At 47.5% G+C, this 14,724-nt stretch overlaps 1 protein-coding gene across 2 annotated transcripts in view; it reads right to left on the reverse strand.

Moving 5' to 3' along the window:
* Positions 1–14,724, reverse strand: part of IGSF11 (immunoglobulin superfamily member 11) — a 110,077-nt gene that overhangs the window by 82,164 nt on the left and 13,189 nt on the right. The window contains exon 1 of one of the 2 annotated variants that reach the window (XM_074852991.1): positions 1,236–1,342. The exons of the other annotated variant lie outside the window; for it this stretch is intronic. Within the exon in view, the coding sequence (XP_074709092.1) occupies positions 1,236–1,242 (7 nt within the window). The 5' untranslated portion in view covers positions 1,243–1,342. Of the gene's footprint in view, positions 1–1,235; positions 1,343–14,724 lie in introns of those variants that run through there. 2 annotated transcript variants of the gene reach the window in all.

Genomic DNA, 14,724 nt, shown 5'->3' on the forward strand with positions numbered 1-14,724 from the left:
TTAGAGCTACTGTTGGGTCTGGTGGTTTTTTGGGGTGACTTCTGCATTTCCTTTTATTTAGTTGTGAGTCAGCCAGGTGATAACCATGTGCAGATTGGTCCGTAAAACTGAAATGCAACAAGCTGAACTATCATCACAGTCTCATAGCTAAACACTCCTAATCTGGAAATGAAATGCTGAAGGTTCTCATAGTAACGTTATCTCAGCATTTTACATACCAAACATCCAGCAAAACGGTCTTTGAAAAAAACACAAAGAAATATTCATACTGAAAATACAATCTTTTCCAAGCGCAATAAAGACAAGATAACATTTCCCAAATGTCACAATTTAGAAACCTATTCATCTGAGACATTAATGTTACAGTAACAGAAGCATCTGTATTTCTCTCTCCCTGAATTCCCCACAGCCTTCACTATTTAAAAAAAAGGATCAGCTGTTATGTATTACCAGTTATGTATAACTGGAGCTGCTCAGCTTGAACAAGTTCCACAGGCTTCACCAGAGTAAACTCTGTAAGAGGGAGTGCAGCATTTAAAAGCTATCTGATAAGAAGGTCCCCTCTTGTGGAGTTTATACACCCCACAGAAATACAGAGATTTCAACAATCTGTTGGCTGTGTTAAAACTTGCCTAAAGTTTCCATACTGAAAATTGTCACGGGAGCCCGAGAATTCCAGTGGGACTCAGAAACTTAATTTCCTCTGGGCCCCCTGCGCTTCATGGGTTGGTAATGTCAATATAAGGTCTGATCCTGCTGGGTTCTGAGCATCCACAGCACTCCCTGGGTACATCCACAGGGGCTGTCAGCTATCATCACTCCGCTGATGTGCTGAGCGTAACAGCGCACCAGCCCCTACAGCTTCGAACAGCACTGAGTGCTCAGCTTCCTCCAAACGTGCTGCTACCGACGCTAATTTGTAAACATTTGTTATTCAGTTTGTTTTCTATTCCTTTTTTCTTCCTCATGGCAAAGAGCAAGAAGAAAATGCGTCTGAGTTTTTACAGACTTTAATTTTCACCCTTTCATATTACAAATAAGCCCTCCCAAAGGATCAAAATAAAGGCACCATCCTGCACAACTCCGCAGCACCTTCTCCTCAGAGCACAGTGACACCACTCCATCATAAAGACACAGGAACACATGAAACGCTGCCAAAACAACAACTAGAAATCTCTTCCTCTAGGCTGAGATCAGACTGGGAGAGCCCACCCCAAAAAGAAAGTCCTTCTTACTAGTCATGGGTGTACAAAAGCTGAGAGTGCAGTGAGATTTCCAGCACTGATACAGGCAGCCAGAGCACTGCTTGAAGGAGGAAGAATTATCCTGCAGTTGTACCACCAAGCTGGGAAGGTGAGTTGGTACCTCTCCCAGGTACTGCCAGTAATTTGCTCAAAGTCTCCACTAATTGTTTATGTCTGGGAATATGCCAGTGCCTAATTCCTGATGAAGTCAGAGGACAGCAGCTAGGAGCATCCACACCTCTGTAGGTCTGTCTCTTACTCTTCTGGCCCTTTACCCATGGGTACAGGCAGGCAGCCACCACAACCCATCCTTCACACAGGGCTAGCTCCACAGCAAGAGAATTGGGGTAACCAAGGAGCATCACTCAGGTCACTGACCCCCCGAGCCTGGAGAACAGGATATGCTGGATTTCCAGTGCTTCTGTTGGCAGTAGAGAAGCAGTCGCCAATCTGCTCCAACCTGAATGAGCCCATTACTGCTCGCAGGATTCAGTATCACCCTCGCATCACCAGTCCTACCCTGCTGCCAGAGCCCGGGGTGGGAGCAGAGGGGGCAAAGGCAAGACCTCGAGGCCCCTGCAAACACTCCACCATTTGTGTGCTGCAGAGGGGTGTAGCTCACTTGAATTAACGTCTCCATTAGCAAGGGAAAAACAGGACTGCAAGAGCTCAGCGCACAGGAGGGCGTCAGCAGAGGACAAGTGAAAAGTATTCAGTGGAAAAACCAGGAGAGAGAGAAGAGGTACACCCAAATTAAACCTTTAAGTGACTAGAAGCAAGCATTGCCTTTCCTTATCAGCAATTTACCCATACTGACAGAAGTGAAAGGTTTCTCATTCTCGTCTGTTGTGAACTAGCGATTTAACACATTGTAACCGGTTTTAGTGGGCTTTGTTTGCTGCCAGCCTTGGCAGAGGTCTGCCTGGCCTCATCACTGTCCCCACGCTCCAGCTGGCTCTTCCTACAGCAGCAGAGAGGGAAGCCTGCTCTGCTGCTGCCCCTTCTGTGCCTGCTCTGCAGAATTTAAATGTCATTGGTGTGACACTATTTGGGGAAAACCACAAACAAACCTGGAGTCCCTTACTTCTACCCACAGAGAAAAAAAAAAAAAAGAAAACCAAAAACAGTTCAGAAAAGCAGCACCTGCAGTCATCCTAGCACACCACAACATTGGGAGCTCCTCTGTGGCTTTCCAGTGGGGACTCCTCGTGCCACCAAGAGCTCCTGGAAGCTGAAAGCAGCAGAAGTAGCCGAGTTCTCCCACACCTTGTTGGGGAGAGGAGCTTCCCCATGGCAGAGACCAATCCATCATGACACCCGCACCAGCATCATCGAGAGGGCAAACTCCAAAAAAGTTAGTAGAGGGGGCTATATGCTCTCATCTGCATCTGGCTGTAGTAACGAGAGCCCAGTGCTTCAAACCCAAGCAGCTCACTGCAGGGTCCTGCGTGGAGGCATGCTCTGTGTGGTGGGATGGGGCAGAAGGGTTTGGTTTGCCCACTCAGAGGACCCAGGGCAGGGGTTAGATGTTGCTCCTCTGTCCTGGCTTTACCCTGAAATAGTGGAGATGGGGATCCGCTGCTGCACGTCTGAAAAACAAACGTCAATACAGAAAGCTACCTGCATGGCAGGATATGTTTTTTAGAAGAAAATATCAGGGATGAGGCACAGGTCTGCCTCTGACCTGAAGCATCAGCGTGAACTCACGAGGCAGGAGCCCTGGGCACGCTGCACGCTCACCCCCATGCACGCACCCGCGCATCATTCAGGCCTTTGGCAAAGGACCCCATCTCATTCCCCATCCCTTGCTGCCACTCCAGTTTGACTTATCCCTCCCTTTTTTATTACCTCGGCGCCGCACGAAAACCAGCTGTAAGTCAAGCGAGCCTCTGATAGACCATAAAGCCCTAAGTGGGGACAGACTGGGGCTGCTTAAAATGAGTGGCGCGTTGCCCGGGGCCAGGAGCCTGCCCCCCACCAGCCCGGCGCCCCGGGCTTCAGTGGAGGAGCTGAAAAGCCCCATTGAGGACGGCGGGGACGTCAGGGCTGGCTGAACATCCCATCTGAGAACAGTGGGCTCCTTGTTCACCAGCCTGGGTGGTGGGGAAGCCTCAGCAGAAAGCCTGCTATTGAAATGGAAATCAGGGCCTTGCACCCAGCCAGGAGGAGGAGGAGAATCGCTGGCTCCTCCTGAACAACAACAAGGGTGCTGGGAGACTTCGGATGGGGGAAAGGGTAGGGGCAATGGGACGGAGGTGGGGGATACACACTCCAGCACACATACTGGACAAGTGGATGCTGGAAGGAGAGAGAAAAAACCCCCTTTGGGGGACCAAAAGGAATCCAGCCTCCCCTGCAAGGGAGGCACAGGGTGTAACCACTTGGGTCTCTTGGTCCATGAGAAACAAATTCGGTAAGGCTGGGTATCTAACATGCCCACGATCCCAGAAGCACATCTCAAATGCAAATGACCCTCATTACACACAAAGAAATAACAGTCCTAAGGAGTAAGGCCACGTGCCCATGGACTTGTAGCAGGCCTGGTGCAGAGATGTGACGATAACACCATGCAAAAATTGTTATCAAGTCCTAAGAAATTTCTCTCTCTTCTTCAAACAGCAGAACCTGTGAATCCATCCCTTCTCCCACCCACCCCACCGGTGGAGGGGTAGAACAAGGCGAGAGGATGGGGGTAGTATCATCAGTAACTTGTGCTGGATCGTTACATGATAACACGCCTCTCCAGGCTGCAAGAAAATGCAGTGGCTCTTCACATAAGACTCTTGAGTGAGCAATTCAGCAATGGAATAAATCAAGGCAAACCCTCAATAAATTAAACCTGAATTAAATTAATTAAGAGGAGACATTATAACTTCAATCATGGGAAATTCTACAAGCCGACCTGTGGCTTTAATTTCACAGCTGTGCTTGTGCTACCCTGTGGTGCTATCAGTCTAAATTAATTCTAGGTAGAATCATAGAATGGTTCGGGTTGGAAGTGTCCTTAAAGATCATCTAGTTCCACTCCCCCTGCCATGGGCAGGGACACCTTCCACTAGACCAGGTTGCCCAAAGCCCCGTCCAACCTGGCCTTGAACCCTTCCAGGGAGGGGGCAGCCACAGCTTCTCTGGGCAACCTGTGCCAGTGTCTCACCACCCTCACAGGAAAGAATTTCTTCCAAATATCTAATCTAAATCTACCCTCTTTCAGCTTAAAATCATTACCCCTTGTCCTATCACTGCACGCCCTTGTAAAGAGTCCCTCTCCACCTTTCTTGTAGGCTCCCTTTAGGTACAGGAAGGCTGCTATAAGGTCTCCCTGAAGCCTTCTCTGCTCCAGGCTGAACAACCCCAACAACAGCCTGGGAGACAGCGGCTGCCCTACAGAGGCCAGCAACTGAGGTCCAGATCTCTCTCCTCATCCCAGTCTTCATCCTGGATCCGGCTTGACTAGGCAGGGAAACACCTCTTCCCCCAGTCTCGATGGCATCCATTTCCCATTCACAGTTTCTCTGGGCAGGGCACTGGGAAAAGACAGAGCCTAAAAATGACCTTTAGTTTACACATTCCTTTCTCAGGCAGGAGCAAAAACAAAAAGTTGAGGGGTTTTTTCTTTGTCTTTGGTGTTGTTAATAGGATAGCAGAGAGGAACTTTCAGAGTAATTCACTGGGACTTACTCCAAATTTCAATTATTACAGGACAACGATCACAGGCCACAAGAACAAAGAAATTATATACTGAACTCTGGTCTTTCATTGGGCCAGGAATCCCCTGTGTCATCCACAGGAAAAATATTCAAAAGGAAAGGGTAGAAAGCAAGAATCAAAGAAACAAATGAAATGCCTGTGTGTGTCCTGCCCATCTTTACCCTTCACTTCAGAAAGTAATTGCTCCCAATATTTCTCGTTGGCTCTGTTTCTTAACTACCTAATAGACAACAGGAACATAGAACTATGGAGAAACACCAGGAAGGTTTCATTTGCCCAGAAACCTGGCAGTCTCCAAACTCCCCCAGCAGGTAAGCCTTTCTCTAAACCATTAAGATAAAGCACAAAGTGCCATGGACAGACACAACAGAAATACATCTTTTCAAGGCTCACTGAGGTGGGAGGGAGATTGGTTTGATTAAAAAGCTACACTTCCACATTGAGAAAGACTAATGTGCTCTGCAGGGCAATGAAACCTCTCTCCAGATGCGTATCACCCCTAGGAATTAAGAGTCACTATCTGTGGGTTTCTCACAGCACAAGTTCCCCTCCAACTTTCAATAGCGACTCACACACAGCTAAAACACCTGGAGACCAGAGGGCAGGGAAGGGGAGGATGGTCTCTTCTTGCTGTTGATTTTTGTAGGAGAAAGCGGTTCAGTTACTCTGCAGGTAATGCCTGGTGTCCATTTTAGTCCTCTTACTATCTGTGTTTGCTTCACAACACATGGTTTAAAAAATTATTTACTTGCAATTCACATCAGTTTGAAAATGATTTACTCTCGATTCACAGTCACTTAGTGAATGATTTAAGGAAAAAAAAATAAAATCTTTCCATTTGAGAGAGAGAGTCTGCTTGCACCAGCTCTTCATACAACCGGTAACCTTGATCACAGGGTGCTGGGTCTTGACACAGTCTGAGAGCAACAGACCGGGAAAGCAAAATAGAAAACTTCCTTGCTTGCTCCCAGGAACACCCATGCAGTGAACAGCCATCTCCAAAACACTCATGCAACTGAACCTGCCTGTATGAAGACTTCAGAGCAGGCAGACGAGGCCAGCCAAACCCCATAGCTTCCCCAAATGATAGAGTATTTACAAAACCCCACTCAGAGGCAGGAGGCCAGCTCATCGCAGATGATAAGGTGCAGTGATCTCAGCATACGTTTCATGGGCCTTATCACCTTTTCTCCACAATGGAGAAGTAGGAGCAGGGAGGGAGGGAGAACACCATGCCAGCGACTGTTATTAGCACTGTGTTTGATCAGCTTCTCTGCTCATTTCCAACAGGTCTGCTGCAGCCCCAGGCACCACACGAGGCAGGAGGAAGGTGCTCTTGAACGTCTGTCTCCATCCTTCTTGCCCCCTTGTGCTGTACAAGTCTGCTCAAGTCCTGAAAAACACCACCATCTATCTTGCTTCCAAATGAGGGCTTCTGAGCAAAAGCCTGCTAAGTTAGTGTGGGCCAGGGGCCTAAGTTCAGGTAGTAGGAGTCATTTTCATGTGAATCAGACCAACCCTTTCACGTTTTTGAGGTCACAAAGGAAGGGATTCCCAACTCCTTAGGGACTGGTCTTCAGCAGGACCAAACACCTTCAGCACCTGCTTTGGGACTAAATCTCAGCCTTCCAAGAAAGCAGTTCACTGCTTCAAAGAAGAGGCAACAGTTCCTCACATGTCTCAGTACACATGTAGATGTCCAGCTTTAGGCACCCAAGTGTGGTATATTTGGCCTAATCGAACTGGCAGGACTCCCACTGTCCACCTTTGCAAAAGGCTGGGTTAGACAGCCCGCACAAAATACACATCACATCCAGCCAAGAGACTATTTTATCCTCAACTTTCACTCTTCTGAATAAAAACAGAAGCGGGGAAGAACACTCATGCCCAAAGAGCATCTTTTGGCCACTGCCGGGGAAAGCAGCGTCCTCGCCTCACTTGCTGGCTCCTCTTCCCCAGATGCTGCGATGCTGGGGAGAGACTAGAAGTGCAGGTAACATGGCATATGTGAGCTCACCCACCACTTTTCACAGTCCTTGCTGCCGGAGACCCCAGGTGTGATTCCTCCACTTCTGTAACAAACATGTGCTGCCCACCATGTGCAGCTCCTGGGGAAATTCAGTGCCTATATCCCTTTCGCATCCACCAGCCTCTCCACATTTTCACTCATCAGCTGAAGCCATTTACGTTACACTAGAGTCATCTCTCCCCTTTTCCTTCCCATTTTTCTTCCTGAAGAAAGAAAGAGACTGCCTATACTGCCAGCTACGGTGATGAAATACTTGTACTGCACAACAAGTCCCACAACATGTTTTGCTAGATGGTCCCTGCGCCAAAACTCTTCTTCGGTTAAATGGGACAGCAGCAAACCTCAAATAGGCAGTGAATGACCACCACACCAGTGAGTTCTCAGCACAGAAGTGACAAGAGAATTTTCAGGAATATAATATACCTGCAGGGAAAGGATGAAAGGGGCAATCTACTTGGAAGAGATTTAAACTCTCTGGATTTTTAAATTCATTGCTACTAATATAACAATTATTAATAGTTATTACCTTATTATTATGTTAATTCATCTCCTTTTTAACACGTGTTGTGTGAGCACCAGACTTCACCAAGTTGGTTTTTAAGCAAACTGTCGAATCACTCAAGTATCAACACAGCTCAGGTATTCAGCCCAGATGCTGCCAGAAAAGCAACACCACCAGATGCCATATCTACTGGCACTGCTAAAATGTAGCTGACCATGTACCAAACCAACCAACCAAATAAATAAAAATATCACATACTTTTTTTGGTTCCTGTTTGTTTCAACCTCCAGGATAGACAGAAACGGAGCATATATTTAAGCCTGTTTTACTGACTTTGCACTAAATGTGTGACCGCAGCTTTAAGTCCCAGCCAGAAGGTAGAATAGCCGAGTCCCTGTGGAGGTTCTGAGGGTGCTCACTGGGGGTAGCATCCCACACCATTCGCAAGCAAATTCTAGTTTTTCAGTTCCTCCGGGATGGGACACTGGTCTGCTTGCCCAGCCAGTCTCTGACTCATCCTGCCCCTCTCAGGTGCCTCATCAGGCCACAGGGTCCCTCACAAAGCACAGCCCCATTCCCAGTCTCAATCCTTCTGTGCGACCGTTGTCTCCCACAAGGGAGGCTGAGAGAGCTGGGACAGCCTTAAGTAGAGAAAGCTTGGGGGCACCCCATCAACGTGAATCAGCCCCAGTGAGTCTCTGTCTCCATTCAATCCCATTTGGCTCTGCTTCCTCTCTTCCCCACCTCCATCCCTCGGTGCAGTCCCACTCTCACCGTGCCCCTTTGTCCCCAGGCACCCCCTGCCTTGGTCACCTCCCTGACCAGCTCCCTCTCTCCTTGAACACGAGCAGGGTGGCTTGCTCCTCCATCACATCCAAGTATGACAAAGGAAGTTCCCCATGCAGGTAAAGGAGACACAGACCCGCATCCCGCTCCTGTTGCCAGACACCAGCCCTACTCAGCTCATGGCATCTGCAGAGGAGGTCTGGGTTTGTCCTGGTACCAGCTCAGCATGGTCTGGATGCTGGCGGGGGGGCACAAGGCACAGCCTCATCACACACAGCAGCTGCAAGGGGGTGAAAGCCCAGGGGCTTCTTCCTTGCTGAATTCTGCAGCGCCTCTGCTGAGCACATGGACAAATCAGACTTGATTTTCCAAAGGCTCTTTCACCTAGCCAAATTTAGGTAGATTTTCTCAAAGGTGGCAGAAAACACACCTGTGTCACGCAGACGACCCTTCTGCTGTGTTTCAAGGTCTGGCTGCACAACACAGTGGAAAGACAGCATCCAAAAGAAAAGATTTTCCTTTTTGGACACACAGGAACCCATTTTTCCCCTAATCTTATTCTTAAAAATAGGACAGAGGTGGCTAAAATTTTCCATACAAAGTCAGTCTGAACTATAATACGGAGATGGGGAAGTTTCAGCCCACCTTTTTAAAACACGGCAAGATGGTTAAGTGTCTCAAGACAGGATAACAATAATGACCATCACAGTTGCTCAGGAGGCAACAGTTGTAACAGGGGGATTGTTAATACTGTTTATTGAGAGCGAAACAGAGGCAAAGAAAAGTGAGAAGTGTAACTGAAAATACCAGGCATCCTTAAACACAAGCACACAGCCAGCCTCCTTGATTGCAGGATTTTTTTTTTTTTTTCAAATCCTAAAAATACTGTTATCATCTCCAGAGACGATCTAACCAGGTTGCGGATTAACCGTGCCGCTGGTGCAGAAATAGGGTGGTGGCTCCCATCGGGGTTACCGCCGGCACGGCTGGCCGCCGAGCCCTGGCTCTGCACAGCATGAATGAGGCGAAGCTGCTGCGAGAGGCAGATGAAGCGCACGGTGGCTCGAAGCCTGAGCAAGGCAGCTCTGCCAAGCAAGGCAGCACACGGAGCCAGCACGGGGGTGCCCACACCCCTGAGCTGCTGCTGCCCAGGAGTACTCAAGTGCACAGCGCGGAGACGCTTGAGTGACCCTGCGCTGTGCCAGCCAGGTTTGATACAGCCACTCGTGAATCAGAGTGAATAAACCGTGCCAAAGCTCCTCTCCTGCAAAGCCAATTAGGTGTCTCTCCGCTGTGATCCCTTAGAGGCAGCGTCTGGGAGAGCTTATCCCGAGTCCTAAGCAAACGCGTGGAAGCCAGCTCAGGCCTGGCGCTGCACCCAGGCTGAAAAGCCCAATCCTGACCCAGGCTCTAGGGAACACCGTGCAAACACCAGCATGGCCTCAGTAGGGCTTATTATCGGTGGAATGACCTCCACCATGCCAAACACACAGTTTCCAGATGCATTTGCTTTCCCAGCGCTACCCAGTATCTGTAACATCTGGGTGCTTCACGATCCAGACAACACTACTCTGCATGACCTCAGCATAACAAGAGAAGCACTCTACCCTGAAAAGACCAGTGGTAACAATTCCCCGAGCAGCAGCACTCCTCAGGAAATCACCAGTTCATCCTTCTGCCCCAAGGCAGGATTTCCTACAGCTCTGTCACTCTGCCAGCTGCTGGCTGAACCTATTCTAGAGGTCTTCTTCTGAGGTGAAAACCCCACACCTTCCCCAGCCAGCCTCCTCCAGCAGTTGTCAACCCCTCCTGCACTTAGGAGACCTCCAAGGAAGATGCAGATCCTATCGAAGCCAATGGTACGTATGGCACTCTGACACCTGGGATTGAGGTTGCAACTGTTTGGGTTTCTGCAGGAGAGCATGAGCACACAAGCAAAATGAGCCCTGGGAGCTTTAATAAACCACACGCTATCCTTACATGGAGAGAAGCCCATAAGATAAAGAATCTCTTCACAGTCTCTGAAGTCTTATTCATGGTCTATTTGTATATCTGCGCTGATGCTAGCGTAGATACATCCACAGAGCACAACACATCCTTGTACATAATGACAAGGGAAAAACATCGCAGTTCTGCTTGGCCGGGTCCCAAGTCAGGGCAGTTTTCCTGCAAACCTTTATCCTCATTATGCATCTTAGGTCATGGTTATGGTGGTAATATAGCACCAACATAATATTTTTCCCTGCCAGCGCCCTCAGAAACAAGTCCCTGTCATTCCTTTCCTAGAGGTGGGGAGAGCAAGGCCCAGGTGTGTGCATCCCACCATGGTACAAGTAACCACAGGGCAGGAGCGAGACACACAGCCTCATGCTCACTCCACGCTACTCTATCATGTTCTCCAGGCAGCACCGCCTCCTGCCTCTCCCTGCCTCCTGCTCCCATGGCTGGTCAGGGAACAAAAGCCTGAGAACAGGTATGAAATTCAGTCCCAGTAACAAGAAAAAGCAGAATCTGGAAGATGAATGGAAAACACAGCATTGGTGAGCTGCTGTGTTTCCCCACTGGAAAAAAATAACAAAACCAAACACCCAAGTTTTCCTACCCTAGTCCTCAATGCACCAAAAAAAATCCCAAAGTCACACAAAACACTGCCTTGCTGCTGCTTTACTGGTGTCAACCACTGCAGGACAAAAAGGGTGAGGGTGTTCAGGCACAGCCAGCCAGCCTGCTGCCAGCAGTCATCCCTCTGATCTCTCTGCATGCTGCATAAAAACACGAGTGGGGACAGGATAAAAGCAGACCTGCACCTTTCTACCCCACACCTATCAGTGTGTTTGTACAACAATAACCAAAATACCTGCAAATTCCTTCAGGGACTCCAGCACAGCTGCCCCATCTACTTACCAAACCATCTGCAGGAGGAGGTGAGGACCTCATGTAGTTCCTACCCATTTTCTTTGGTGCTTATTGACCTGTGTATCTGCATAGCCATGGACAGGATTTGAAATAAAAGCTTCCTCATGCACATATTCCCCTGCCCCAGAGAGAGGACAGCTTCAACCCCTATCAGTCCTCACCCTTCCAATGGAAAAAAGTGTGTGTGGGCAGGGTGGGGGGAATAGTCATGAGCAGAACCTGTGATCTGACTCTGTCAGCAGATGACTTCTATTTGCACTCGTTAGCACTGCCCTAGCGTGAGCTAACACCACCCCCTCGGGTAATTTAAATTTATATATAAAAAAAAAAAACAGGAGAAGAAAAGAGAAAAAAAAAGCCCATATTTCTATATTTAGGAGGTTAGGATAATCGGGGTGGAAGAGCCCATCTGTTTGACGTTCACTCCAGCTGCTGTGGATGCGGAAATTTGTCTATTTTCTTTCCTTTCGCCTGTTCCGACTTGTCCTGGCTGACTGTGACAGACACACAGAGAGCCTGATGTACAGCCACAGCCATTTAGGTCTGACACCGTGCACCATCCCATAGGAGTCACTGCAAAACCAGTTGGCACAACTAGGATCTTTCCCAAGTGAGTGTAAAACAGTTAATAATAATAATAAGTATTATTATATTGTTATTTTTTATTGTTACTATTAACAAATCTATGTTTATAACACTGAAGCAGGAGCAACACAGAAAGGCAGAAGACAAGATAAAACACATCTAAGACCTCTGTCAAAGACAGTTTTAGGAAGGCAGCCTTCCCCCTGTCACATCCTCCTTTTGGGAGATCTCCCCATATAAAGATGAATTTCTGTGGGATGCCAACTCGTCATCAGTGGCACTAGCCACTGGATGGAGACATAGCCACACTTCTCTTCAGACTAACCTGTTCTGCCATTTTCATCCCAAGGCTCTATGAAAGCAAGCCCAAGCTAAATTCAGAAGTGGCCTTTGATCTCCCACCTTCCTGAGCTGACCAGGCTCCGGTCCCAAAATAGCAAGGATGCAGTCGCCTCAACAAGTCTCCTGATGCAGTTCCTGTCACAGATACAAGGGCCCACAGCCCTTGCAGGATATAGCATCTTTACCCCTGTAAACCTAATGCAGTGCTACTTATTTTGCTGCTAGAGGCACCCCTGCAGTGTGTAAGGACACGTGGCAGACCGCTGAGGCCATTTGCTGTTTATCTTGTTTGGTATAGGTGACTGCTTTTTAATTTCATCGCTGGGGTCATTAAAGGTGCTGGGGATGAGCAGTAAGCCTGGATAAATTTTATGCGATTAATGTTCTGAAAGCCCTACAAAGAGGAGAGAAGACTGCCGGTGCAAAATTCAGAATTGCACCACCAGCTTTTCCTTGCAGGGTCCTCTCTGGCTCTGGAGCTGGAATCACACAACAGGACATGGAAAAGGACAAGTGGGCGAGGATCACAGATTGATCAGTAGAAATATAGGAGGGAAGACGGATCAGTCCAGGGACTCCCCAGTCCTCCCTGCAGCACGCACCGCTAGTCCAGCTCCAGCGCTCCTTTCTTCTGCCCAATAAATGTTCCCTCAACCTTCCCAACCACACAGAGCTGAAATCACCCCGTTGATGTCCATGTGTGCAAGATTGGGATCTAGGCCATCACCTAAGGGGCAATAAATGTGTCCAGAGGTCCAAAAACTTCCCTTTGGAAAAAGCCCTCCTCTCACATACATTGTGTAAGTCGCTTGCATACAAGGAGTTGATGGACACTGACGACCACATTTTGTAGACTTGTCCTTGTGATAAACCTGTTCTGGGTTTTGGCACAGAGCACAGCTTGGATGCATTTCTGAAGACTGTGGCATAAGGAACAACATCTTACTCCTTTGAGTCTCTGCTCCAAAGAGGTCATTTTAGCTCTTGTTAGTCAGCAGGAACAGTCGCTCTTCCTCACCCCAAAGTCACTGCCTACTTCCACAGCTGCCTCCCACACATCGTTCATCACCCAGACATGGCTTTTTCTCTTCCCAGCTTCCCAGACCACACTGGCCAGAGCTGTCTGTGGTCTTCTGCTAGCTACTCCACTCAATATACCCATGGGCATAGTGGCCCACAAACCATTGTTTCCTTGGGAAGTGAGGCCCCCACACCCATCCCTCCTCCAACAGAAGAGTAAAGGCTTCAAAGGCTTTTCTTTCCATAACATTCATGAATTTGGGTGAGCAGGTACAGGTGAGATACTCACTGCTAGGGGGAAAAGACCACGCCATTCTCAACCCTCTACCAGACATAAGAGAATCCTCACAGGTCAGCCTGAAGGCACAAATGGGAAGGAGATGAGGTCTCACTGGTTCACAAACCCACAAAACTAAATATTTAACTATGCTTTTCAGGTAGGCCAACAAAACACCACCTGCGCTACAGAGCTGAAGGGTACATCACATAACTTCAGAAGCTGCTTTCCGTAATGTGTAGCCTCCAAAAGATGCACAGAAAAATGTAGACTTTTCCCGGTTTATATTGTTATGACAGCCATTCAAGATGCTAAAGTAACTCATACCTATTCCTTGCAGACCTGGACAAAGCTCTCCTTTCTGTGAGGGTCACCTTTGTCAAGCATTATTTAATATCTGAAAAGCAACTTTTTTTTTTTGAGAGAGAGAGATGATAAGCCAATAAAAGTACACGGAAAATATTCTGAAATCTGAGAAATATTGAAAGATGAAGATATAAATAAAATACTACGTAAAACTAATGGCTGGGGTTTTTTTCAATTCTTCATGTTATTTCCCGCAATATTTAAGGGAAAAAAGCACAGAATGACATGTGTGGGAAACTTCAGATGAACTGTCTTGTATTTGATGAAATCAGAAATACCGCAAGCTAGTGCAATATTTATATCATCGCCTCCCCTCCACCATCTGAAAGACGCACTACTCCGTAATTGCACATGAGGAAACAAAATTCTCTCATATGTTCACTTTCATGAAAGATAAATTTGCTTTGTTCTATATTTTGGGCCCTAATTCATCAAACCACTTAAACATATGCTGAAGTTCATCATTTGCCACTCTAACACTTATGCATCTACTCAAGAATATGCCTGAAGTCAAGCATATGCACAGCACACTGCTGACTGTGGACCTTGCGTCTTTCTGTTCATTTCTGCAACTATTCTAATTTAGTGACGTGAATGTAAAGGAAGTAACACATTTTAAGCAATTTTAGCACACGCTGGCAAAAGTGAAATTTGAACTTGCCTATCCACGTAAATAATCTGAATAATTATTAAAAAGTAATAGCTAATTCTTGATACCTTTCAGAAAACAGCTTAATTCTAACAATTACTTTAAGCTGTCAGGACAGTGAAATACTATGGTGTGAACTTTTGCTCTGTATCAGTGTCAAGCAACCAAACCTGGAGCTGAAATACTGCTCCTCCCCAAAGGAAACAGAAAAAACCACCCCCGCTCATAAGCATGCGGTATGTCAAATATTATTTGTAGAAGCTATTCAGTAAGTAATTTCAAATAAGTAAAACGCAAAGA

The sequence above is a fragment of the Strix uralensis genome, chromosome 2 (genome assembly GCF_047716275.1).
Source record: "Strix uralensis isolate ZFMK-TIS-50842 chromosome 2, bStrUra1, whole genome shotgun sequence".
Taxonomy (NCBI): domain Eukaryota; kingdom Metazoa; phylum Chordata; class Aves; order Strigiformes; family Strigidae; genus Strix; species Strix uralensis.